Below are 26,438 nucleotides of genomic sequence, written 5' to 3' on the forward strand. Positions count from 1 at the left end.
AACTCTAATGGAAATAATATGACCGGTGTGTTAGCCTGACACCAACGTTTCTCAAGGATCTTTTCGCCAGATTTCACTTCCGGAAAGACACGGATGATCTGGCTCGCCGCCTGGTTCGGGATCGGGCTTGCTCGTCCATTGATGGAGCACCAGCATCCCAGCTCCACTACGTGTTACCAGTAAGCCCCGACTTTGCGCTAGATCTTGTCTCTTTGTCCAAACTTTTCATGGCTGCCTAACCAAGGATCTTGTACTATTTTTACTTGAGATACAGCTCGAGATCTCTCATTTGAATCAATATATCATTCTCCATTTAGGTCACTTGGAAGTCGGTGTCTTTTGGCGGCAAACGGAACCTTGTGCCAACCGCCATCATGAAGTCCAACCTCGACCTTGTGAATGACACCGATGGGTGAGTCGATGAACTTTTCTCACGTCCTTCTCAACTTACCGTCGCAACTCGAAATTTTCGTATCAGCACTCATACTGATCCGCACAGCTTTCCATACGAAGACGGCCCCATCACCGTCAACGGCCAGGGCCTCTTCACCCTTCTCTGGCACGACGCCGACGGCGACTACGCCATCGGCTACGTCCTGGACCGCGTTGTCGATGAGCTTGCCCGGCTCCCCGCGTCTCTCACGGGCAACATGCAGGCGGACCGCGCGGCGCGCACCCTCCGCATGTTCCAGGACCTCGCCACGGAGCCCTCGCGCACCGCCGCCGTCGCGGCGCTGACGCAGCACCTGCGCGAGCACGACACGTTCCCGCTGCTCCGGGGCTGGCGCGACGAGCTCTGGCCGGTTCATGGGCGGCGTGGCGAGCTGCTCTTCAGCGTGGAGCGCGCGGCCGTAGGCCTGTTTGGCGCGGTGCGCTATGGTGTGCACCTGACGGCGTACGTCGAGGACCCGTCGGCGGTGCCGCACGGCATCCGCATATGGGTGCCGCGCCGCGCCGCGACCAAGTCGACGTTTCCCGGCATGCTGGACAATACGGTCGCGGGCGGGCTGACAACGGGCGAGGAGCCGTTTGAGTGCGTGGTGCGCGAGGCCGACGAGGAGGCGAGCCTGCCCGAGGCGGTGGTACGCGCGGACACGCGGCCCGTCGGCGCGCTGACGTACATGTACGTGACGGACGGGCCCGGCAACGGCGAGGCGGGCTACGTCTACCCCGAGGTAGAGTGGGCGTACGACCTGCGGCTGGACAAGGACGTGGTGCCGCGGCCCAAGGACGGCGAAGTCGATGAGTTTTATCTCTGCGACGTGGACACCATCAAGCGGGACATGGCGCGGGGCGAGTACAAGCCAAACTGCGCCCTGGTGATGCTGGACTTCTTCATCCGGCGTGGGATCCTGACGGAGGAGGAGGAGCCGCAGCTAGCGGAGATTCAGAGGAGGATGCACAGGGAGCTGCCGTTTCCGGGGCCGCATTGGAGCCATTGGCGCAGCAGTGCATGAGCAGGGTCACGGCAGATGATGGGGTTGGGTTGAGATTTTTTTTTTTTTTCATGATGCTATAGAAAAAAATGCCCGTCGAAAAATAAAAGGGACGGGAAACCGATATGCTGGAAGTAGACCCCAGGAATGCCAAATAATAACGCCGATATTTTCCATCTGTTCCTCGCCTTGACTCTGACAAGCTTTTCTTATTTCTTGATCAACAGATACACATTGTCGACTCGCAGAGGAGTGAGCTTCTTGACAGGGCCCTGTAGCGACATGAGCAGACCCCCAAAAGAAACATATGCATTGCTTGAAAAATCAACAGTTAGCCCCTGCATTCCTATGCGTACACCTAGCTTGGGCCGGGGAGGGACAGGAGGGGCCCAACTTACATTGTCGCGCCGTCAAACGTCTCCTCAAACTTGTAAATCTTGCCGTAGCAAACGTAGTCGTACAGATCCGCGAGCGTGGCCGGCGCATCGCCGCCTTTACCCACGTCGCGCCAGCCCTTGTCGTCGTCGCGGACGCCGTCGGGCGAGAGCGTGGTACTAAGGACCACGTGCAGCGAGTCGGACTCGGCGCAGGGGAAAAGCTCCGTGTTGATGTCGAGGACCATGACGGTCTGCGAGTCACTCGAAGTGCACGAGATGCGCGCCACGCGGTCGTACTTGGACTGGTCAAAGTCGGTAATGGTGAAGCTCTCCTCGAAGAGGGTGGCGTCACCGCCGGCGCCGGCGCCAGACATGGTTTCGTGTGAGTTGTGGTTTATCGGTTTGGATGGAGGGGTTTCAAAAAGTATGCGCGCTGGCAATTGAGGCGTTGGTGAGGTCTGGGATTATCGGTTCCTCTTGGGCCAAACGTCGTCAAGAGGTTGCTGCTGTTGGAGGTGGCAGAAAATTAATCAGAGGGGCACGGCAAGGCGGTCGCGGGGCAGCGCTGCGATACATGCATATCAAAAGCTACAGAGTGTGTATAATTCAAGGCAGGTTGTTTAATTCAAGGAAGCCTAAAAAATACAATAATAAAAAATCTTTATTAAAGGAATACCGTCGAATGTCATGTTCTAGACCGAACTCGTGTGTGCTTGTGAATGGATGAGAAAAAGTTGGGCGCGTTGCATTTATGGCAGCTATTCGGAGAGCCTCCCAGCAGCTAGCCAAGGCAAACCGACCAAGTCTACAAGTTTTAGACCAACTCTACGATCTAAATCTCTGTTCAAAATCAACTGTTAACCCGATCAAGAGCTGCTAGCTGTCGAGATTTTGCCTTGTTCTGGCCGTCCATCTACCCGCTCCTTGACGGGACAAGCCTGAGTGGGCACTCACTGAATCTGCGCACCTTCAAGCACGTCAGACGCAACAACAATTTTGATAATTTTAACCTGCACCCCTTCATCGACTTCTTTTCATTTCGTGTCAGCAATTTTTCACCATTACGGATAGGGCCCTCCATCTTATTCGCTTTGTGACACGGCTGTCTCTCGGAGCTGCGTTCGGTATTCCACCGTTCAAATTTTGCGCCGCCCACCATGTCCTTTCGCAAGCGAGGAGTCGTCCTGGGCAAACCCCAAACTCCGGCCACGGCCAAGGTCGAAAAGTCTCTCCCCGCTGGCACTCGCCCGTCGCCGCACGACGGGCGCCTCACCACCTCGTCCGGTACGCCGTCGCTGGACCAGCTGCTGGCGGGCCATGCTGGCCTGCCGATGGGCACCTCGCTGCTCGTTGAGGAAGCCGGTACGACTGACTTTGGCGGCATGCTGCTGCGGTACTACGCCGCCGAGGGCTTGGTCCAAGGCCACCACGTGCACGTTCTGGGCTTTGACGACTCGTGGCGTCGAGAGCTTCCCGGCTTGGGCAGCGATACAAAGGAAAAGGCAGCCAAGCCGGAGTCGTCCTCTGACAGCAAGATGAAGATTGCGTGGCGGTACGAGACGCTAGGAAACAGAGTCTCGCCATCTAGAGGTAATCCTATGTCATAGTTTTCGAGAACTCCATGATACTAATCTGCTGTAGAACCCGCACAAACTACCTTGCCGCAGCAAAGCGCCGTCGCCACCTTTTGCCATGCGTTTAACCTTACAAAGAAGCTAGAAAGCAGCGACATCAAGGGCCAACTTTCTGCAACCCCAATCGCGAGTGCTTCACCTCGGCCTACCCCATTCTTCCGGGATTTCATTGCGTCGCTCGCCGCAAAACTGTCCAACACGCCGCTGTCTACAATCCACAGAGTCGTCGTCCCCAGCCTCTTGTCGCCCACATTGTACCCATCCTACGCAAGCAACCCGCAAGAGGTACTGCACTTCCTTCACGGTCTTCGCGGTCTTTTGCGCCAATACCATACTAGGCTGACTGCTGTCGTCACCCTGCCCATCTCGCTGTACCCCAGAGTCAACGGCCTCACCAGATGGGCCGAGCTTCTCTGCGACGGCGTGCTGGAGCTGGTTCCTCTCGGCCACCAGATACAAGTCAGCCGCGATCCCACCAGCGAAGACAAGGCGCAAGGCCTCTTGCGAGTGCACAGCCTGCCCGTCTTCCACGAACGGGGTGGCGGCCTTGACGAGGGCTGGCGGCGCGAGGACTTGTCATTCAAGCTTAGTGCTTCTACCGGCCTCGTCATCACGCCGTATAGCCTTCCGCCTGTAGGAGAAGATGAACAGCAGGCCAAAGATGCTGCAGAAGCCGAGAAAAAGAAAAAGTCCCTTGAATTTTAAGATATTGCCTGCCAGCTATCCCAATTACTTCCAGCATATAAGTTGTCGCCCCGATATGTGCATATGGAGCCTACAAGGGTAGACCCGCCTCCACATCCACAGGTGGCGCCGAATAAAATTTCGGCTCTTCACCTTGAGCTTCAACAACTCCTTCCTTCCAAGCCAATCCCACGAAAACACTCGCGCAGGACGTGGGTGAGCACAGGGTAAGTCTTTTGCTATATCTCCTGTTCTTGCACAATACATCTCCGACCTGTACTCTCGGGACTTACATGATTATTACCCTGAATATCTGTCAATCCACTGAACCTCTGTGACGACACATTCAAACATTACGAAGACGACTTATGATGCTTCCCATTGAACTGCCTTTCTTCCCCATCTTACGCCAGTTTCTCAAAGAGACCCTAGCTAACATGGCATTGGTTCCGGATATAGAGACGAATGACTGCCTTGGAGGCACCGTTTCCTGTGCGCGTCGCCCGCATCGCCGGCCGCTACCTCATCTTTGACCACGAGGCCGCGGCGGCGCTGCGCCGACATGTCAACACAAATGGCGTGCTGGTCGGCACGGCGCCGCAGCAGCCGACGCAAAACATCTTTCTCGGCTTGCCTATCGAGTTGCGGCCCGAAGAGGTTGAAGCCCTGGTGCGCCGAGGCGCCGCGTATGTCGTAGATGCCGCCGCCGCGCACAGCGACGCCCTCTCCTCGTATCGTGATCCGGCACGGCGGCGCGCGTATATAGATTCCCTCCGCAGGCAAAAGGGAGCCGCGCAGGCCGCCCTTGCCGAGCGCAGCGCCCAACGTGCCGCCGACGTGGCTGATAAACTGAAGCGCGGCATCAACAAAAAAGGCGCCGCCGCAGCAGCAGCAGCAGCCGCCGTCACAAACCCGCCAGAGCAAGTAGACACGCCGTCGCAAGTAAAGACGATTGGTATCACGCCCACCTCCAGCACCAACCTCCTGCCGGCGCGTGCCCTCGACACGCACCGCCGCGCCGACGAGCTGACGCTGGACGAGGCCGCGCCGCTGTGCAGGCACCTGCTTGACAACGGCTACCACATGACGCCCGGCCTGCGCTTCGGCGCCCACTACAGCGTGTACCCCGGCGACCCGCTGCGCTTCCACGCGCACTTCATGGCCAGCCAGTACGTCTGGGACGAGCCGATTCCTATCCTGGACATTGTCGCCGGCGGCCGCCTCGCCACCGCCGTCAAGAAGGCATTTCTACTGGGCGGTGAGCAGCCGGCTACGAGCGATGAGGGAGATTCCAAGCCTCGAGTGAGAACCTTTTGCTTAGAGTGGGCCGCTATGTAACAGTATTGACAAGAGCCATCATTTTTTTTTTCCACGCGCAATGTGTTATAGAATAGGGAATGGAAACAAGGATAGAAAGATAATTATACCCCCTCAATGAAAAGGTTTATACAACTTGAAACGCTCCCTGACAATGAATAAACAAGTACAGCTGTTAAGAGTAGTCGCCACCAAAGACGACTGGAGAGACACGGCCCCATGCTCAAGAATACAAGATGGCATCTGACTAAATGTACGCAAATGCCAAATACTGTCGCAACATACCGCAACGATCAACAAACCCGACGCATCCTCCCCATCTAAGGAACGTATATTCTGCTAAAGCTCAGCACATCGCGCCTGCAGCAGACGCACTTGTCAAAGTTGTTCATGGCCAGTGACACGCGGCAGTCGTCGCAGAGGCTCAGGCAGCGGCATGGCCACACAATGATGGTGCGTGCCGCGCTCTGGCAGACAACACACTGCGGGCCCTGATCGTCGGCGACGAGCGCGCTGCCGCTGCCAGCCGCAACCACGTCCGAAGCGGCGCCGGTGCTCCGGGTCGGCGTCTGTGGCGGCGGCTTGGCAGCTTCCTCACGGCGCGACAGCAAGAGCTGCTCGAGCAGCGTTTCCTCCTCGTCGGGATCGAGCTTGGTATGGATGTCGCGGCTGGCCAGAGTGGACGCCGGCGCGCGGATAGGCGGCACGGGCGTGGCAATGTGCGAGGCGGTGGGCGTAGCGCCCGCCCGGCGTGGACTCGTCAAGATGCTAGCTCTTCGGAGCTGCTCGAGGCGACGGAATCGGCCGCGCGTCATGACGCCGTCGCTGACGAGGTGCGCTGCCAGCGTGGTGGCTTCCTCGCGCTCCTCGCGGTTAGCGGGACGAAGAAGGCGAGCCAGATCCGACATGCCCATGGGGCTGTCGGCCACAGGTGTGTTTTCGCGAGTGGTGCGAGATGAGCGCTGAGTGGGCGTCCTCTGGCCCTCGCCGTCCTCGCCGTCTTCATCGTCCTCGGGCTCCCACGGGTTTCTCTCGATTTCGTCATCAGTCTCGTCAGCCGACGTGGACTGGGAAATCACGCTGGTGGCGTCCCAGTCCTCATCGTTGGCATGGCTAGGAGCGTAGTCACCGCTGGAGTCTCCGGATCCCCACCATCCACCCTCCACAAAGTAGTTGTACAAATCAGTGTCTAGGTTCTCTTCATTTCCATTGTGCCCGATGCGTCTAAATTCAGCTTCGACGTCGATTCCTTCGCTTCTTGAAACGCGGTCATTGCGGCTGATGAAAATGGTTCGGCTTGCGCGCTGGCTTGGTTGGGCTGGCTTTGGTGCTTCTTTGGCGGATTTTGGCCTCTCTGCGAGCCACTGTAGCCAGCCAGGCTGTCTCTTGATGCGGACCAGCTTCAGGAGCCATAGCAACATGAGGGCATTGACACGACCAACGAGCTTGATGATACTAAGGAAAAAGTCGAATGCCATCACCCATCTGGAGCTTCTATCTGTTGCACCAACGCCGGCTCGGAAAGTTCGCTCCGCGCGTCCCTTGGGCACTTTTTGCGCAGCCCTTTCGCGAGCATAGCCATTCGGGGCCATGACCGGGCCGTCCTTGACAGGTATCAGACCAATAGCTCCAATGCGGTCGTACTGCGAACTAGCATGGCCAAGTCCAACCCACTGCTTTTGCATCTCCTCGGCTTCTCTGTAGCGAGCTTCTTCAAGCCATGTGTGGCGCTTTAAATTCACACCGTTATCCTCATTCAAGTAGACAGCTTCGCTCGCCATTGTTATGGCGGCAAACCCAGTACGCAGAAGAGCTGTGTAGAAATCCATGTCTCGCGTAATTCTCACTTCTGCAAAGGACACATTTGCCTGCATATTTTCGTGGGCATAGAGGAGCCTCTGTGAGAAGGACATGGAAGAACGCTCCTGATTAGGCGGTGGGGAAAGTGCGGAAAGCAGTAAGGCAAGGCCGTATATGACGCAGCAAAGCACGATGCCACCTAAAACCAAGACGTGAGGCACGAAACCAATAATGCAGACGGTGGGGAATCGCAGGAGGCCTTGAGATGAGGGGTCATCAAGATCGAAAGAAAAAGCGCTCCAAACAATGCTTCCCATAAACCAAAGACCCCAGAAACCGGTGTTCACGAGTCGATATTTGGCTTGCAAATCGAACAACCCGAGAATATGGCTTGTGAGGTGTGTCATTGACGATAAGAACGCGACGAGAAGCACCTCAGGCGATGTATTGACTCGCTTTATCAGCATCGACTTGGTCAATATGTTAACCACCGCATTTGAAGCGGATGAAGAAGCTGTCGTTTGAGTCTGTGGTTTGGTGTCCCAACTAAGCTGTGCAAGCTGATTGTTAATCGTGGCATCCGCCTCGGCGAAGGCGAGGGATTGCTCAAACAGCGTCATGCCGGTTTCTGCTGAGAGAGTCCTGCCCTGGACTGCACATGAAACAGTCTCGATGAAGTGACTCAAGCAAAATGTACCAAAGAGCGGCCACATAGTAGACAATGACCCTACCAAGTTCGATGTCTGAACTTGGTCTCCGACCGGGATCATATGAATAGCTGCACAGGACTGTTCGTCCGTCGCTCCGAAGAGAAGAGCGCGGCTCAGGCTATTCAAAAAGTTGTTCGGATGTGCATGCAAGAAGCGCGAGTGCTTGGTCGGATCTCCCCATCGGAGCTCGGCAAAGTCGGCCGAGGTCTGGCACTGCATCGACATGAGAAGGCGGCGCACTTGTATAACGAGGAACACGATGGGGAGAAAGCGAAGCAGCAGTCTTGATTTCCACTGAAGACGTAGTCTGCGACGAGTGGCAGCGAAAATATGTGTTCGGTTGAGTATCAGGGCCATGGCGATGCACGACATGGCCCATCGGCTGGTAGCGTAGGAGAAGACGCTGCCCAAGTTGCGTGCGTTTTCCAGAGATATGAACGCCGTCGACTCCCGTACCGCCGCAGCCGCTGCAGGGGACGTGTTGCTGTCCATGAGGTTGTATGCGGCAGATGTGGTCCCGAGCAGGCCAGCGTCGGTATTGGGCGCAGGATTAGGCTGGTCGGCCAAGTTAAGGTAGGAGCCGAGCTTTTCGAGGATCCGGGGGCCTGCCCAGACCAGGTCATCAAACGACGGCGCATAGCGAGTCATATTGGTAGCCCAGCTCGAGAGGTTGGACCAGCCCCCGAGGTTAGCGACGCTGGTGATGGGGGCCAGCGGCGTAAGAGGTGGCCCCTCCATTTCCCGTTGGGCGATCACGAATGTTCCGACCCCGGGGCGTGGCCCAGCCACTCTATAGGTTCGGAAGCGGGTAAATTGGCCGGCGATGGACGGAAAGGACAACTGGTCGGGTACTGATAATAGATGGCGAGCCAAAAACCTCAGCGACGATGCGCTGATGCGAGTGGTGAGATGTGTCGGAAGCCGAGACTCGCGTGTTGCAGTTGAAGGCGTGATTCTGCCCACTCGTTCGGCGCTGTAAATTTGTGACGTACCCACGGCCAGTGTAGGTACATAGGTGGGCACTGACACTCAACCGATAAACCAGGTACCTAGCTAACTATTTAGACTGGTTCATAACAAGGTATGTCGATTCTTTTATATTAAAGAAGGCGACATAAATCGTTTGATAGAGGAAATATTAGCTCTCTTGAAAGCTGGGCCATTTTCCCCTTTGCTCTCGAGATGTTCTGTCCCTTTTTGCTGCCCAGCATTCTTAGGTGGAAAAACGCGGTCGGAGCCAAACCAGGCATTGTCTGTGTTCGAATATCTGCAGTAGACTGTGGCTGCTTTATTATGCTACATGATTCAAACAGCTAGTGGTCTAAGTCAACGCATGTCGTCAATGGGCCACAAGCAAAGGCCAGCTAAACATACTCGATTATTACCGTAGGCAGCTGCATTATTTACAAAACACTGTCGCCCGTCACCAAGCAGCCTGGGTTTCACAAGGGCGGGAATCATTCGGGTAGACATCGATGTTTCTTTTGCTTCACCTTGCACATGAGATTCTACCAAGTCCATCAAATTTTTGGGTATATTTACAGATTTGACCAGCAACAGCTGCGAATCTAGATTTGGAGCTGCGACTCGACCTTGGACGAAGCTCGCTCGCTAACTGGTCATTGGACAGTTATGGCTTCACCTAGCGATGCCGAAATGGCCTGGCAGGTGCCTTTGCTTGCATGCACCGCTCTTGATATAAGAAGCCGTTGTGACTCTGTATTTGACGGCTGTAGGCGCCCCTTGAACCAGAGGTTTGTGATTTCGTCTCTTGAAGGGAGATATGCCACACAGCAAGCTGCCAATACCTGGCCATGCTCAGAAGGCACCGGATCGAGTACAATGGCAGGTTGATCGTCACTGTCCTTGGTGACCATGGCAGCAACACCTCCCGCTACCGTGTCAACGCAATCGATGCCGGCATCAGCAATGGCTGCCGAAGCCACGGTGATGCAGCCGCTCAAAACGTTCATCATCTCCCAGCTCTCGATCCCTTGGTCCTGCGCAGCTTGACGTGTAAGCTCGCCTTCAATGATCGTGACGACAACATCAACACCGCTCTTGGGCCACCGATCAGCAATTAAGGTGCCGCGAAGTGCTGTCTCGAGATGTGTGCTGAGATCTCGTTCACTGGAGTCGCGCAAGTAGCCTCGCCGTTGTTTGGTTGCGAATGGAGCATATTTGACATGTGTTGATAGAACCATGTGAGGCGAGAATGGAGCTGATCGAGGAAGTGATCTTGGACCATGTACTGTACATGTGAGCTTCATGCCAGACCCTGAGTAGCCCTCTCTGGGTTCAAACTCCAAGTAAGCAGAGCCAGATGCAGAAGGTGTGACACCAGTTTTCAGGTCTAAGGCCAGTCAGCAAGTTATTTCCAGCATCATTAACTACAAAAAACTTACAGATAGCTCGGATGCCATTCGCAGGCCGCGTTCTTTGGGTGGAAACAACATCTTCGTCGTCGTAGACAGGAGGCACCGTTGCGCCCGACGGGCCATTCACTCTCCTTCTATCAGCCATTATATAACTTATATATTAAAGGTGTGGTACCGCTTCAACTAAGCCCTGCGATGATTTGAATCAGAGCTGGATTGCAAGAAATTGAAGCTCCGACCAAGCAGCAGTTGCATACATTTAATTAGCGGGGCCAGCGATTTGCCAAAATCTCTGCCAATGCTTATAACGAGTCGCCCCATATTTGAACTTGGGCTAGCGGATCTTTAAATATTACCTGATTTTTTCTTTCTCTCCCATTTTCCACAACGCTTCACTTTGCATATCCTCGGCCGCAATTCGATACAGCGGCGCTCTGCAATTGCCGTTGGCTGTGAATACTTCGATATCGAAGCTCGACATGCAACCGGTGGCTTCAAGAGCCGCTGCTGCTGTGAGGAGCATGCTGCAGTGCTCATCGTGAAAGGGTAAGCTTCTCGCATCCGATGGCCTCTGGTATCGCAGCGTCGCGAGGTCAAATGATGATATTCTCACCACTGTTCCCGCGAACACCTGAGCGTTTGAACAAACATGCACTACCATCTGACCACGCTCCTCTCGACGCAAGCGCTGGATGGCCTCGGACCATGGTGCACACTGAGCCCAGCTAATCGTCGAAATAGTACTACGTGACTAGGTGTAGCTTGTATCTGACCATCAGTGTACAACTTTTCTTCCTTGTATTGGTAAGTCGAGTATTGCCTGTCTCTTCTATTTTGCCCTCCGCTTTCCGGTCAAAATGTCCGTGATGAGAAACCTTTACATCAGTTCTGCTTCTGAACCCCCTGATGACTCCTAATTTACCAAACCAAGATCTCTGATAACATCTTCCCCCTCGTCTTTAACATGCACACTTCTATTGCGGCACCTAGCTAACCATATCGAAGATGTAGGTGACCCCGAGCGAACATCGTGTGTGTCATTGTCGCAATAGGTAGGCATTCCCGCCATGTTCTGCACCAATTCAATTACCAATTACCACACGACCTGATGACAACAAGTTCTATCCATTCTACTAATCATCCTGGCCGAGTAGCCCTCCCGCACTAGAGCAGACTCTTGGGTTCGCGACGAAAGTTGTGGAGTTGCTTAATTGGCGTCATTCTACTTTCGTGCTTGGTTCGGCTTTGGCACCGTTTTGGTGCCATGGCTGCGCCGGGCCGGCTGGGATGGCTGAGTAAAGCGGCTTGTCTGATCAAATCGTTTGCACATAAATCATTGTACAGCTCTGTGGTAGTCAAATCGCTAACCATGACATATAGACCTGTAGACATCTTTTAGCAGAGAACTGCAATCGTAGACCACTGTATCGAACACAGGAAACATGAAGAAGATACAATCAAAGAATACCACATTATTATATCCATGCAGTTACTGTGCAGCTTCGGTTCATTGGAGTGACGGTGCGATTGGATTTGATCGCGTGCCTTTGCACATTTGCAACTCGGCTGGCGGCTACGCATACCAAATTTTATCTCTCGTAATGATATGATTTTATTAACACTACTCGAAGAAGGTATCGTCATGTTGGATTGACTCGAACAAGTGATCGCCATGTTGTATCAAAAGTTCTCATAACACAAAGCCCACAGCAATGAGCAAACTGTACTCACAACTTGATAAGAAGGTACCAAATGCTGTTAGCGCGGGGAGCGACTCTCAGTGGCTGGCGCCAATTTCGTGTTGCTTCAGGGGTATCTGATGGATCAATGGATGACTGCTCGTGGTCGAAGATACTTGCGGGGCATTTTGGGATACTTCTGCTTGTCGCATTACGCTAGTATCTCTGGTTAACACAAAGACCCCTCCCAGGTATCTTCAGCGAATCTCTAGGTACAATCTGGTACTTCGCCCCTTACCTACCGAGTACCTAAGGTACCCAGGTAGAGGCTACCTAGTTACGCAGGGGCGACCAAAAATTAGCAGCGTAGCGCAACACCTGGCAGAAGCTGCCACGATTGATTTCGGACACTGGCCTTTTGCATCTTTATAATCTCGACGCCCAGCGCCAGCGCACCCAGGATAATCACGCATCGCTGCGTGCGCATTTTCCGTATCAAGTTGAATCTCTCAGCTGGTGTGCAACTGCTGCATTGGTCTCTAGATCCCCGACTCTGCCGGAGCCCGCAGACGCCGCTCAACTTGCGCGTCAGCAAGGGGTAATAGTTTGAAAACGAGACACTCGTTACTTGCCCAAGCCGACCATCACGATGATGCCCAGACATCACTCCGGAGGGTTTGCCAATGGCTACCCAAGAGGTGATACCTTTGATATCTCGCCGCACAGGTAAGCTTTACCACTATGCAAGCCCGTCAGGCGCTTCGAATGTTTCCGCTGTCTTCTCACGATACACACGCTAACAACAACTTTTTGCTATGTGTAGATTCCAACCTCGCGCAGGCGGTCCCGCGTCTCGCCGTCGCAGAAAGCTTCTTGTGCGCATCGGCATTGCGGCTGTTTTAGTCACAGCGCTATGCCTATTTTTCAGACCCTCGATCTCGATCGCGTCTGTCTTTTCACTGGGTTTCCTCGGTGGCGACCCCGACTTCGACCTCGAAACTGTGCGGTACTACGATCTGAACAGCGTTGGCGGAACTGCCCGAGGATGGGAGAGAGAAGAGCGCATTCTTCTCTGCGTCCCGCTCCGTGATGCGTCCGCGCATCTGCCCATGTTCTTCTCGCATCTGCGCAATTTTACCTACCCGCACAACCTGATTGATCTGGCTTTCCTGGTTTCCGACTCCAAGGACAACACACTTCAACTATTGGTCGACAACATGAATTTGATCCAAAATGATGATGACCCCAGACAACCTTATGGAGAGATTTCCATCATCGAAAAGGACTTTGGTCAAAAGGTCAACCAGGACGTTGAAAGTCGTCATGGTTTCGCCGCCCAGGCCAGCCGTAGAAAACTCATGGCCCAGGCCAGAAACTGGCTTCTCAGTGCCGCTCTTCGCCCATACCATTCGTGGGTCTATTGGCGAGATGTTGATGTCGAGACAGCCCCCTTCACCATTCTTGAGGATCTGATGCGGCACAACAAGGATGTTATCGTACCTAGTGAGTTCATCTATGGACTATTGCTACTATGGAATTCCGTGCTAACTATGACTTAGACGTCTGGCGACCCCTACCCGACTGGCTTGGCGGCGAGCAGCCGTACGACTTGAACTCTTGGCAAGAGTCTGAGACGGCTCTCGCGCTTGCCGACACCTTGGATGAAGATGCTGTAATTGTCGAAGGATATGCCGAGTACGCTACCTGGAGACCGCACCTTGCCTATCTCCGCGATCCCTACGGCGACCCCGACATGGAAATGGAAATCGACGGCGTCGGTGGTGTCAGTATTCTAGCTAAGGCAAAGGTATTCCGCAGTGGTGTCCATTTCCCAGCCTTTAGCTTTGAGAAGCACGCTGAGACTGAAGGGTTTGGCAAGGTAAAAAGACTTCAAATGCGGTTCCTGGATCCTAAAGTATTAACCGAGAATGTAGATGGCGAGAAAGATGAAGTTTTCCGTGGTTGGACTGCCTCACTACACCATTTGGCATCTTTACGAGCCTAGTGTGGACGATGTTAAGCACATGGAGGTACGAAGATTCATTCCTTGATACTATCAATAGAGTGACTAACAAACGTCGGCAGGAAATGGAGGCTGAGCGAAAACTCAAGGAGAAGGAAGAGGAAGAGAGGAGGCTCAAGGAGCAGACGCTCAAAGAGACCTTTGGTGACAGCCAGAGGGAGTGGGAACAAGACAAGGTTCAGATGCAAAGCCTTGAGTCTCAGCGCAAGGCTGACCAGGCAGCGCAAGTGCCTAAGGCTGGCCAGGCAGCGGAAGAGCCCAAGGCTGGCCAGGCAGTACAAGAGCCCAAGGCCGGACTGGCAGCGCAAGAGCCAAAGGGTGCCGCTGCCAAGGCTGCGGACGCCGCTGGCGGCAAATAAGTGGCTTGACGGTTTGACGCAGCGATGAAGCGATTCATTATTGACAGATGGAATAGGATTGGATCGTTGGGCGCCCAGCCACGTGCCAGCGGCACTTTTGTTTTGGTTTTCTCTTTTCTTTCATTTTTATTTGTACAGTACTATATTCTCGCATTGGAGCGATGGGTCTCTGCACCATTACTGGCCCCGCCCAGCAAAGGGACGTAGACGGTAGGAGACTATGCCTACAGCTCACTATTTTCAGCGGCGTTTTTAGGACAAAAAGATAGGATGACGGCGAGAAAGATTTGGAAATTTAGAGTCTAGGCTGGCAATTCATAGAAGATTTAGTTGTCATTTGTGGTTTCTGATAACGTAAGGTGAACGTGTATTGTCGCGGGAGTCTCTGCCTGCATTGCAGTCGATGCAAATAATTGCCAAAGTCTCCGTCACTTAAGACGCGATTCTCCAACATTTTCAATGTGTCCTCAGCACAGTAGATTCGCTACTAATGCGGTTTACGTTAGTAAGCTGCGGCCGCCTAAAAATTATTAACACGTATTGTGGATGAGGCTCCGCCGATGCAGCGGGACCCGGGGCGGGCCAATTGCTGCCAGCGGCTTTACACCATTGCCAGCCTGCAGCTAGCCAACTGCCACAGTATATGCACAACTGCTCCAGACAGCTTCCCTGAGGCATCACCAGTTAGCAGCCCGCCATTGGTGCCCCAACTACGATTCGTGGCACTTCTCCTATGCTTTTCGAGAGACACAAACTCTCTGTTCACGCTGCTAGCCGATTCATCGGTTCCCTCTACTTGTTTCCGCCCCTGAGCGAGCTCTATTCGTCTTAGCTCGCCGCCGACGATCGCCCCCCTCGCCGCGGCCATTTTTCAGTTCTTCTTCAGCACCTCCCGCCGTCTTGCTAATACGGTTTTCGATTCTTTCCTTTTGTTCAGCACAGATCATGAGCCGCGATGCCAAGCTTCCTCCCGCAGCCATGGAGCCCAATCTCCCCGTCGGGCCGCCTCTAGAGGCTGAGATTCTGCACATTGACGCTCCTCGAATGCAGTATCGCAGCCGTCCTGTCTCTGTCGCCGTCGACCCCGTCTCTCTCGTCATCTCCGAATGTATATCGATCACTTCGGCAATCCAGAAGCATGCCCGCTCACCGCACTCGTCCGTCTCGGCCATTCTAGGCGGCAACCCCAATCCCATTAGCCTTGGGGCGCCGAGCTCCAGCTCCAAGCCCAGGCGCAAGTCACACGCAGGGGGCCCTGGCTCCGACAATCAGGATCTTACAATAAACACAAGATGGGGTCTTCGCGGGCAAAAGGGCAAGAGCATGCAGGACGATCCCATGATATCGGGGTTTGGTGCCTTGCGTCACGATATTGCTGGCGTCAAAGGTATGATGACGAACCTCTCGCCTTTTTTCTTTTTAAAAAAAGCTTAAATCAACGGATACTGACCATTTCGTGCGTAGATATTCGCACCTTTGATGCGCCGGCACTTCTCGCTCCTTTTCTACTAGTCATTCAAGCAAAGGGCACCGCCGCGCCCATTACGATCCTCGCCCTCGGAGCGCTCCGAAAGTTTCTGGCATACGGCTTCGTCTGCGCCAGCTCGCCACGTTTTGCGCTTGCTATGCAGTCTCTATCCTCTGCTGTAACACATTGCCAATTTGACGTCAGCGATTCGGCGCAGGGAGAAGTTGTTCTTCTCATGATTCTCAACCTCATGGAGGACATGATGTCCGGCCCAGGTGGTGACATACTGAGCGATGAGAGCGTCTGCGACATGATGGGCCGTGGTCTCGCCATCTGCTCTCAGCCGCGCTTCTCCCCTGTCCTGCGCAGAACTGCCGAGGCTGCCATGGTCAGAATGTGCCAGATCATTTTTGAGGATGTGAAGCACCTCGACGTTGAAATCCGCGACGAGTCCGATGCCTTTGACCAAAAGGATGATACCTTGCACATGGAGACACATGCATCTGCCACCACTCCTGAACAGCGCGACTCGACGTCAACACCGACGCCCGAAGAGTCCCAGAAACAGCCAGTCGCGATCGACTCCGAACAAGACAAACAAGCTACCGCGGCTGCTGAGCCCAAAAATGACGGTGGGAGTGAAGCGAGCGATGATTCGGAGTCAGTGGACTTGAAACCGTACTCATTACCGTCCGTCCGCGAGCTTTTCCGTGTTTTGGTCAATTTCCTGGACCCGAATGACAGACATCACACCGACACCATGAGAGTCATGGCGCTTAGAATCATTCACGTGGCTTTTGAAGTAGCTGGGCCTTTTATTGCGCGACATCCTGCTCTAGCAACTATCGCAGAGGACAAGCTGTGTTCTTATTTATTCCAGCTAGTTCGATCGGACAACATGGCCATCCTCCAGGAGTCTCTCATCGTCGCAGGAACGATGCTTGCCACGTGCCGCGGCGTTTTGAAGCTGCAGCAGGAGTTGTTCCTTTCTTACCTGGTGGCCTGCTTGCATCCTACCGTTCCCATCCCTCGTGATATGGGCATCGAGGCTTCTCTTTTCGCAGGTATTCCGGAAACGCCAAAGCTTGTCAAGCCCCCATCTTCTCAAGCTGGTAGCGGCCGTGCCACACCGGTCCCTGTTAAAGACAGACAAAAGCTTGGTTTAGAAGGTGGCTCACGCAAGCCAGATGCTAGACAGGCCATGGTTGAAAGCATTGGTGTGCTTTCACGGATGCCTACGTTTATGGTCGAACTTTTCGTCAACTATGACTGCGACGTTGACAGAGCTGACTTGTGCGAGGACATGATTGGGCTGCTTTCTCGTAATGCTCTGCCCGACTCCGCCACTTGGAGCACCACAAGTGTTCCTCCCCTCTGTCTCGATGCTCTTTTGAGATATATTCAGTTCATCGCTGAGCGACTGGACAAGAATCCTGTCACAGATGGCTATGTTCAGTCTGATGTTCTGCGAGAGCAGCGCCGGAGAAAGAAGATCATTATCAAAGGTACGAGCATGTTCAATGAGAAACCAAAGAATGGCCTTGGATATCTGGAGGCGCAAGGCATTTTGAACAGCGCGCGGGATCCTAAAGAAGTGGCTGCATTCTTGAAAGAAACGTCACGAGTGTCCAAATCTGTTCTTGGCGAATATCTCTCAAAGACTGGAAACGAACAAGTCCTTAAAGAATTTTTGGATCTCTTTGACTTTTCCGGAAAGCGCCTCGACGAAGGACTTCGACTACTCTTGGAGTCTTTTCGTCTCCCTGGTGAAGCACAGCTCATTGCCAACATTGTCGAAAGCTTCTCTGAGAAGTACTGTACCTGCGATACTCCTGAGCAGGTTGCGAACAAGGATGCCGCTTACGTCCTGAGCTATGCAATTATTTTGCTGAATACCGACCAGCATAACCCCACCATCAAGGCCAATAGGCGCATGACTGTTGAAGAATTTTCACGAAATCTTCGCGGCGTCAACGATGGCAAGAACTTTTCGCCCGAATACCTTTCTGACATTTATGACTCGATCAATTCGAATGAAATCATCCTGCCAGATGAGCACGATAATCAGCACGCGTTCGACTACGCTTGGAGGGAGCTTTTGTTGAAGACCGAGCCAGCCGGCAATCTCGTTCTCTGTGACACGAATATCTACGATGCCGATATGTTCGCAGCAACATGGAAACCGATCGTTTCTACCCTTTCATACGTCTTCATGTCTGCCAGTGACGACGCCGTCTTCGCCAGAATAGTAACTGGTTTTGACGAATGTGCTCGTATTGCCGCCAAATACAATAATGTGGAGGCCCTCGACCAGATCGTCTACTGCCTCAGCTATATGACGAAACTAGCAACAGACACAACGTTCAACACAGCACTGAACACGGAGGTCCAGGTAGGCGAGACCAGTGTCATGGTAAGTGAGTTGGCTGTCAAGCTTGGCCGTGACTTCCGCGCTCAGCTTGCCACGCTCGTTCTCTTCCGTGTCGTTACTGGCAGTGAGCACATCATCAAGAATAGCTGGAAACATGTGAGTCAATCTTCTCGAAATTTCACACCTGCCGCGCAGACTAACCCAAGTCACAGATCATTCGTATATGGGTCAACCTTTTTGCAAACTCGCTGGCGTCCCAGTTTGGCTCACCTGACCTTCCTGCTCTTGGCCTGCCCAACATTCCTCTTCAGTCGCCGTCGCAGGTTATTGACCGCGGAGCGCGGTCGCCCGAGACTGGTTTCTTCTCTGCATTCACCTCATACATCTCCAGCTACGCGGCAGATGATCCTCCCGAGCCATCAGATGAGGAGCTAGAGAGCACTTTGTGCACGGTCGACTGCATCAACTCCTGCAAACTCGGAAATGTCTTCCAAAACGTTGCAAAACTACCTGTTGCTACTACGAAGCTGATTGTCTCTGGTCTTCTTGGCCAGCTCCCAGATGATGACAGCGCAACGATCATGAGCGTCAAGCAAGACAATATACCGAATCCACCTCCCAGTGGGCACATAGCAGCGTCGGGGCCTCTCAAGTATGATCCTTCGGTTGCATATATTCTCGAATTCGCTACGATTTTGGCTACCAGGGACTCTGAGTCAGTCGAAGAAATGGCGGAGCTTGTCTTCCAAACGGTGCAAGGAATATTGCGCCACTCATCTCAGTGGCATGCCATCACTGTTTCTCGGGCTGTCTTTTACGGACTACGTATACTGAAGGACGGATACGATCACGAGATTGTCAATGTTCCCAGACTACTCCACACCATTTCGGGCCTACCTCAGGATGTGCTTGCCAGGACTTCAAGCACTATTCTTAATGGTTTGGCTGCTTGTACCGAGGAACCAGGTCCTTTGCGAAGCGAAATGATGACATCGCCTGACTTTTGGGCAACACTTCGCGTTCTCGCCACCAGCCGCGAATCTGCGGCGCAAGTCTTTGAGATACTCGAGAAAGGAACGTCTGGTTCTCCTCCGGCCATCATGGCAGACAATTACATGGCGGCTGTTGCTCTGCTCGACCAATTTGCCTCGAGCGCGAATCCACTGGCCTCACCAGAGAAGCAAGCAGAGCAAGAAAGGCGGCGTCACGACGCGTCACGAAGAGAAGCCAAGGTTGACAAAGCAGCAGTTGAACGTGGCTGCAAAGCTATTGACAGCCTCTACAGTATGACTGCCATTGTGCCGCAGCTAATACAGCAGTCGCAGCTGGAAAGCGGTGAAGCCTGGTCCGCATACTGGCTGCCCATCTTTCAATCCATGATGCATCAGTGTGGAAATCCGTGCCGAGAGGTTCGCCAGCTGGCATTCTCTTCGCTACATCGCTCGCTCCTCTCAGCGAAACTTACCACCAACGACCCGCAGGAATGGACAGCTATTTTCAGCAAGGTCCTGTTCCCCCTCATTCTTCGCCTGCTGAAGCCTGAGGTGTTTTCGGCCGATCGTGATGGCATGAGCAAGCTACGCGTGCAGGCTACGTCCTTACTTTGCAAAGTTTTCCTACACTATCTAACGCTGCTCGCTGAATGGGACGGGCTGCTGCCTTTGTGGATTAAGATTATTGAAATCATGGACCGTCTCAAGAATAGCGGACAAGGTGACACTCTGGTAAGTGCCACATGATTATGCCCTCAACCAGGCAATATGCTAATCGTTACTATAGGAGGAAGCCGTTCGAGAGAATCTTAAAAATGTGATCCTCTTCATGGAGAGCAACGGAGTCTTGGTGCCCCAGACGGAAGACTCCACTAAAAAAGAGATGTGGAAGGAGACCTGGAAGCGTGTGGACCGATTCTTGCCGGATCTGCGAGCCGAAATAGCACCCGCGCCAGACGAGCCGGAACCCAAGCCGACGGGTGGCGCAAATGATGCCGTGGCAAGCGCAGAAGTCGATGCTCCGCAGGAGGCAGGGGGCCAAGAGGAGACAAAGGTTGGCCAAGATGCCACCAAGGCAGGCCCAGATGAGGGGCGGGCTACTGAAGAAACACAGCAAGTCGAACAGGCGGATAAAGAGGAGCAAGATGTGGACTGAAATGAGGAGATTTGATATTTGCGAGCCAGAAGGGCATGCATAATACATGCGCGGCTCCAAAATCTATCATCTTTCTTTGCGGCGGGGGTCTGGCGCTGATATACTGTATATATTGACAGCGGGGATGGTGTAAAGGTCCTATGTAAGCTTGAGATGATGAAAGAGAGCATGAGCATAAATAGAAGAAGGGTGTCTAGGATTAGCGGACGATTGCTTGAGGTGATGATGGAACGAAACCTTCTGCCAAGACATTCCAGCTAGTTCAGTCTTAGATCTCATTGTCTCTCGTCAACGGGTGACGCTGCAGTCTGAAATCAGGGATGCAAGATGAATATTCTTTCAGCATTCAAAGGGATCCTTGGGCTAAAATGACTATCATAAAGGCGCTATTACACCCGGCACCCGCAATTCTCATGCTGGCTACTGCGGCCAAGGCCTAGATTCCTACATTTACTGGATTGATGCGTATTTACTCGTTTGGGGGCCTGTACTTTGGCGTCACATTGTATATATAATGTCTGCTCTTTTTTGTTATATTTAGAATCACAACTAATACGTCTACTAAAATATGATAGTCTCCATGGTCTCTTTCCTCAGAGATGGCAAAGGCTCGTCTCATCTCACTTACATCGCTGGACAAGGTGGGGCGGTTGCGCGACCAAGTTCGCTTCGAATGGTCACAGGGTCCGGGCTTTTTAAGTGACATCATCACAATGAGCACGGCGCCATCCTCAGCGCATTGCTCTTTCGAATTGAGAGTCGAGTGGCTCAATCAACAGAAACTCTGCATGCAAGTCATGTTCTAGAAGAATTTGCATAGCCCACCATGGCGGAGCTCCCACTTGGCTCGCCAAGGAGTGCGACGCCGCCAGATTCCCACGTCGACTCGCAAACACCGACCCCTCAAGCCTCGACCGAGCCATCATCACCTTTATTTCCACAGTTGCAAAATACAGAAGAGACCAATGGCGATCTCAAGTCTGCCAAGTCGACGGCCAAAGGCGGCACCGGCGCATCTACGCTAGGTGGTGGTGGAGAGGCTGCGTCTGTGGATGATTACGATGGCGACCCGGCCGTTGCAGAACCTATTATGCGCACGGCGAGCCCCGAACCGAGCATACGGACAGCAGAGACATCTGGCGGCGTGATAACGCAGGAGAGCGGGGATCTACGCTCCGAAAATGGTCGCTGTGAAGAAAAGGCTGTCGGCGAGGGGCCCGCCGCCGCCACCGCCAGCAACAACGAGGACGAGCCCACGTCCGACAGGCTCTTATACAAGATGCACAAGTTTAGTCTATACGAGACGGCGAGCCGCTACTACGTGGTCGGTGTCGACGTCAGCGAGCGGCGGTACCGCATCCTCAAAATCGACCGCACGACCGAGGGCGGCGAGGAGCCCAGCATGACCGACGACAAGATTGTGTACACGCTCAAGGAAATGAACCAGCTTCTCGACACCATCGACGACGGCAACAAGGGCACCGGAGGCATTAAGCTGCGCTGCACGACGTGGGGCCTGCTGGGCTTCATCCGCTTCACGGGCTGCTACTACATGCTGCTCATCACTAAGAAGAGCACCGTCGCCATGGTAGGCGGTCACTACATCTACCAAGTCGAGGGCACGGAGCTGATCCCGCTTGGGACGGGCAGGTCGTCGAAGCCGGAGGCGAGGAACAACAGCGCCGAAGAAACGCGTTTCCTGTCCATTTTTAACAGCCTAGATCTGACGAGGTCTTTTTACTATAGCTACTCGTATGATGTCACGCATACGCTACAGCGAAACATTATGCGGGAGAGAGCAAGCATGGCACAGGGTGTTGATTCTAAAACACACGAGGAGCTGAATTCCATGTTTGTGTGGAACAACTACCTGCTGAAACCGATTGCAGCCGTCATCAAGGATCCGTTTGACTGGTGTCATCCAATCATTCATGGATATGTCGATCAGGCTGCCTTGTCCATATATGGCCGCACGGCATACATTACCGTCATTGCTAGGCGGTCACGCCACTTTGCCGGCGCGCGCTTCTTGAAGCGTGGCGCAAATGATTTAGGCTACGTCGCCAACGACGTCGAAACCGAGCAAATCGTGGCAGAATGCCAGACGACATCGTTCCATGCGCCCGGACCACGGCCATACTGCAGTCCGCATTACACATCCTATGTGCAGCATCGCGGCAGTATACCACTCCACTGGACGCAGGACAGTACTGGCGTTACACCGAAGCCGCCCATTGAACTCAACCTCGTCGATCCCTTTTACAGTGCTGCGGCCCTGCACTTTGACGACCTTTTTCAGCGGTATGGGGCCCCCGTTTACGTGCTCAACCTCGTCAAGGCCAAAGAACGCCAGCCGCGAGAGTCGAAGCTCCTCGACGAGTACACCCACTGCATCAACTACCTCAACCAGTTCCTGCCCGACGGCAAGAAGATTATCCACAAGGCCTGGGACATGAGCCGTGCTTCCAAGGTGCGCGGCGGCGACGTCATTGGCAACCTGGAAAAGATTGCCGACAGCGTTCTCGAGGCGACGGGCTTCTTCCAAAACGGCGACGGCGTCTTCTCCGCGCCCCTGACGGCGCAAAACGGCGTCGCGCGCACAAACTGCATCGACTGCCTGGACCGCACCAACGCCGCGCAGTTTGTCATTGGCAAGCGCGCCTTGGGCCATCAGCTTCACGCGCTGGGCATCCTGCAGGACACGACCATTGAGTACGACACGGACGCGGTCAACTTGTTCACGCACATGTGGCACGACCACGGCGACACCATTGCGGTGCAGTACGGGGGATCGCAGCTCGTCAACACCATGGAGACGTACCGCAAGATTAATCAATGGACGAGCCACTCGCGCGACATGATTGAGAGCTTCAAGCGCTACTACAACAACTCGTTTCTCGACAACCAGCGGCAGGAGGCGTACAATTTGTTTCTGGGCAACTACGTCTACAAGGCGGGGCGGCCGATGCTGTGGGATCTCACGACAGACTACTACCTGCATCATTCGAATCCGCGAGACTGGTCGCCAAACAATATTAGAAGCTACATAAACTGGTTCAACCCGGCGAATCTACAGGCCAAGAACGCAGGCAATGCGCTGGTTCCGCTACGAAGCACACCTGTGACGAAGCCAGTCGAATTCTTTGATGATTACTGGCTCGAATACTACCGTCCGTCGACGTTGTCATCGTTTCCCAAAATGTTTGCCTTTAAAATGAACTCGACCATCAAGTATATCCCCATTAAATCCACTCAAGATGGGAAATACGACCTCAGTCCGTTCCGCGTACGCAACGAGCAGCACGACGTCGACGCCGACAAGAGGAAAGCGGCCAAGAAGAATGCTGCAGCACCAAACAAAGCATCAATCTCACCCCTCTCACAAGTCGCAGTGTCAGACGACGGGAGGTCCTCCATGGCTTCGGACAGAGCGCCACCCCGGGGCATGTCGCTCGGTCGCTGGCTGCACCCAACGCAGGAGAGGACGCTCGGCCTGGTCAGCGCCATGGACACGGTCAACGAGCTGGACGTCGCCGGCGCCGCCAAGACGAAGCCGACGGCCCTGGAAAAGTCGACGGCAGAGCAATGGACGTTTACCAAAGCTCTAAAGGACTCGCTGAACCCGTCCGTCGACCAGCACGAGGCCGACGACTATGCGCGCTACATTCACCACCCCCAAAATCTGCCGTTGGTGGTCTCGAGCGATACGCCCGTGGACATGGACTCGTCCGAGTACCAAGACTACATCCACGGCGGGTGGCAGGACCGCGGCCTCTTCTTCAGCGGCAGCGAGGAGGAGATGGACCTCTACGCGGAGCTGCTCAAAATCGGTGAGAATCCGCTGACGGTGACGGAAGAGGATGCGCCAAAGAAGAGATACAAGGCCTACAGGAAGTGGCTGAGGGGCAAGTCCTTCTTCAAGCAGCAGCCCCTTGACTGAGGCTGTGCTTCTGTCGTCATGCCGTGGACGTGTCCAGCCGGAATGCGGCAAACAGCGGCTTGAGATTTGGCGCTTTTCGCACGACTTGTGAAAGCTTCTCCGTCGGCATTGGCTCGTCGCTCTCTTTCCACAACGACGCCATCAGCGTCATTGTCTTTGTCAGCTCTTTGACGAGCATCTCCAGCTCTGAACTATTGCGGTCATTATCAGAGTCGTGAATGTTGATCCAGCACCGAGAAACGACGTTCAGAATTTGTTCGGCGTGTGGCGTGCCGACTATGCGTGGCCAGCAGTTGAGAATTGTAGTATTGAGCGCCTGTGCCGCTGCAACGACGGCGGCGGGATATGCCAGTGCAAAAGCATCAGTCAGGACAGGGGCAAAGAGATCTATCAAACTCTATCACAAGCATTAGCGATTGTCTTTTTTAAAATAACTCTTATAATGAAGGAATGTCGACCATGATGCATACCTGCAAGTGCTTCACTGCGTAAATCTGCAGCGCCTCGACAATCTGCGCCGCCGCCTGCATCAGCACCTCGACAACGCGAATGTGCTGCGACGCGTGAAAGTAGCCCGCTAGCACGCCCTCGCGCAGCATCCTATCGAGCAGCGAGCGGCGCTTCCCGTCCGCGGGGTCGTCGGCTGCGAGGGCCAGCGTGCGCACCGCGCGATACGCGGCGCGCAGCAGCACGACCGACTCGGCCTCGGGCGTCAGCGTCGGCAGAAACAGCAGCGACGGAAGCACAGACTCCCGAAACACGGCGTCGATGCCGGATGTGCGCAGGACCTCGGCGGGGCATTTCGCCAGGAAGACATCGAGGATTTGGAGGCCGCGCTGGCGGACGGCGACGTCGTCGTCCTCGGCGAGGGTGACGAGCACAGGAACGTAGAGCGGCCAGTGCTTCTTGATCGTAGTAGGCTGATAAAAGTTGTCAGTTGCTGAGGGAGGGAAGCTTGGGGAGATGTTGTGATGCTGAGAGTAGGATGGGTACCTCGGAGGCCTGAACGGCCCAGTCAAAGAGAGTGACAATGAGCGGGCCGGCTTCTTTCCAAGTAGCCTTTTGCGCATGGAAGCCTGCTGGGGGCGGCGGCGCGCGGTATAGCGCAGGACGGCCTTCGGCAGTGACGGAAGACGAGCTCTTGGAGAACAGGGGCCGCAGATGGCTCTGCAGGACGCTGCCGACGATAAATTCTTGCTTCCTCTGGCCTGACAAGTACCTGTCGAGGAGTCGATCCGCAGTGAAGGCTGCCGACTCTGTAGTCCATGGTTGATCAGCATCGGTATACGGGACAATGTGCAAGAGAACATTGTCGACGTGTTCGGCTTCTGCATCAAGGGAGTAGAGCGCTGCGAGGGCTGCCTCGGAGATGGTTGCCCAGGGGAGGGCATCACCGCCCTCTGAAGCTCGAGGCTCCTTCAGTGTATCTGTGAGTCCATCTATGAGAGCGTTTTCCTCCAAAGGGGACGGTGCTGCGAAATTGCGGTTCAATATTTTCAATGCTGCATCTCGCCAGAGTGACTATTCCCAGGTTAGCGTGGGCTGTAGGCAGTAGACGATCGAAGACGTACAGTGTCCTCGGACGCAAGGTCCTTAAGGATATTAGCAACTGAAGTCGAATCTGTAGAAATTACAAGTCAGTTGATTCTCGATGCATAAATCAGATGTTCAACTCGCAGGCTGGGGAGAATTCGGCGGCATACTGTTGGCAAGCTCCTTCAGTCGACTCTGGTTGTCGCCGCCAAGCAGCTCCTCCGCGCTCATCATCTTCCGCGCTGCGTCTGTGCAGCACAGACGCAGATTCTTCTCAGTATTAGGTATTAGCGCGTGAGTATTGAGCACTGCCAATTTCTGAAGATTTTTTGGGCAAGAAGATGGCAATGCATAAAGTCTTGATGAGCTTCTGGAGTTTGACGAAGTGGGTTACGGAAACTGTTTGCATAGTGCGAGAGGAAATGTGCGATTTGACTATTCGCACAGTGTAGATCCAAGGTCACTAACATACCGCCAACATGAAATAATTCTATCTTGCGAGAGTCGGGACTTTTCAGTTCATTCTTGTTCATGATCAATAGACGTGCAGTCTACTGTGGTATAGTGTCTAATTTTCCTAT

At 53.9% G+C, this 26,438-nt stretch overlaps 10 protein-coding genes across 10 annotated transcripts; 6 read left to right on the plus strand and 4 right to left on the minus strand.

Moving 5' to 3' along the window:
• Nucleotides 1–374: 374 nt before the first annotated feature.
• Nucleotides 375–1,457, plus strand: BBA_03524 (NUDIX domain-containing protein; the record flags this gene model as incomplete). Its single annotated transcript, XM_008598621.1, has 2 exons — nt 375–412; nt 500–1,457. 2 exons carry the CDS (start codon nt 375–377, stop codon nt 1,455–1,457), a joined length of 996 nt encoding a protein of 331 aa, XP_008596843.1.
• A 188-nt stretch (nt 1,458–1,645) lies between these two features.
• BBA_03525 (DNA-directed RNA polymerases I) lies at nt 1,646–2,187 on the minus strand (the record flags this gene model as incomplete). The annotated part of the gene is made up of 2 exons (XM_008598622.1): nt 1,646–1,751; nt 1,835–2,187. 2 exons carry the CDS (start codon nt 2,185–2,187, stop codon nt 1,646–1,648), a joined length of 459 nt encoding a protein of 152 aa, XP_008596844.1.
• A 783-nt stretch (nt 2,188–2,970) lies between these two features.
• BBA_03526 (paxneb protein) lies at nt 2,971–4,152 on the plus strand (the record flags this gene model as incomplete). The annotated part of the gene is made up of 2 exons (XM_008598623.1): nt 2,971–3,403; nt 3,455–4,152. 2 exons carry the CDS (start codon nt 2,971–2,973, stop codon nt 4,150–4,152), a joined length of 1,131 nt encoding a protein of 376 aa, XP_008596845.1.
• A 444-nt stretch (nt 4,153–4,596) lies between these two features.
• On the plus strand, nt 4,597–5,469 carry BBA_03527 (tRNA intron endonuclease; the record flags this gene model as incomplete). The annotated part of the gene is made up of 1 exon (XM_008598624.1): nt 4,597–5,469. One exon carries the CDS (start codon nt 4,597–4,599, stop codon nt 5,467–5,469), a length of 873 nt encoding a protein of 290 aa, XP_008596846.1.
• A 299-nt stretch (nt 5,470–5,768) lies between these two features.
• BBA_03528 (ubiquitin-protein ligase (Asi3)) lies at nt 5,769–8,696 on the minus strand (the record flags this gene model as incomplete). The annotated part of the gene is made up of 1 exon (XM_008598625.1): nt 5,769–8,696. One exon carries the CDS (start codon nt 8,694–8,696, stop codon nt 5,769–5,771), a length of 2,928 nt encoding a protein of 975 aa, XP_008596847.1.
• Nucleotides 8,697–9,577: 881 nt separating this feature from the next.
• BBA_03529 (3' exoribonuclease) lies at nt 9,578–10,481 on the minus strand (the record flags this gene model as incomplete). The annotated part of the gene is made up of 2 exons (XM_008598626.1): nt 9,578–10,311; nt 10,364–10,481. The coding sequence occupies 2 exons, from the start codon at nt 10,479–10,481 to the stop codon at nt 9,578–9,580; spliced, it is 852 nt and encodes a 283-aa protein (XP_008596848.1).
• Nucleotides 10,482–12,664: 2,183 nt separating this feature from the next.
• Nucleotides 12,665–14,397, plus strand: BBA_03530 (mannan polymerase II complex ANP1 subunit; the record flags this gene model as incomplete). Its single annotated transcript, XM_008598627.1, has 5 exons — nt 12,665–12,741; nt 12,839–13,518; nt 13,575–13,894; nt 13,950–14,045; nt 14,101–14,397. 5 exons carry the CDS (start codon nt 12,665–12,667, stop codon nt 14,395–14,397), a joined length of 1,470 nt encoding a protein of 489 aa, XP_008596849.1.
• A 945-nt stretch (nt 14,398–15,342) lies between these two features.
• Nucleotides 15,343–20,384, plus strand: BBA_03531 (Sec7 domain-containing protein; the record flags this gene model as incomplete). The annotated part of the gene is made up of 4 exons (XM_008598628.1): nt 15,343–15,784; nt 15,862–18,392; nt 18,449–19,960; nt 20,016–20,384. 4 exons carry the CDS (start codon nt 15,343–15,345, stop codon nt 20,382–20,384), a joined length of 4,854 nt encoding a protein of 1,617 aa, XP_008596850.1.
• Nucleotides 20,385–21,210: 826 nt separating this feature from the next.
• BBA_03532 (polyphosphoinositide phosphatase) lies at nt 21,211–24,324 on the plus strand (the record flags this gene model as incomplete). The annotated part of the gene is made up of 1 exon (XM_008598629.1): nt 21,211–24,324. The coding sequence occupies one exon, from the start codon at nt 21,211–21,213 to the stop codon at nt 24,322–24,324; it is 3,114 nt and encodes a 1,037-aa protein (XP_008596851.1).
• A 16-nt stretch (nt 24,325–24,340) lies between these two features.
• BBA_03533 (tRNA nucleotidyltransferase) lies at nt 24,341–26,390 on the minus strand (the record flags this gene model as incomplete). The annotated part of the gene is made up of 6 exons (XM_008598630.1): nt 24,341–24,721; nt 24,795–25,244; nt 25,318–25,845; nt 25,896–25,945; nt 26,028–26,099; nt 26,330–26,390. The coding sequence occupies 6 exons, from the start codon at nt 26,388–26,390 to the stop codon at nt 24,341–24,343; spliced, it is 1,542 nt and encodes a 513-aa protein (XP_008596852.1).
• Nucleotides 26,391–26,438: the final 48 nt, after the last annotated feature.

The sequence above is a fragment of the Beauveria bassiana genome (assembly GCF_000280675.1).
Source record: "Beauveria bassiana ARSEF 2860 unplaced genomic scaffold BBA_S00007, whole genome shotgun sequence".
Classification (NCBI taxonomy): domain Eukaryota; kingdom Fungi; phylum Ascomycota; class Sordariomycetes; order Hypocreales; family Cordycipitaceae; genus Beauveria; species Beauveria bassiana.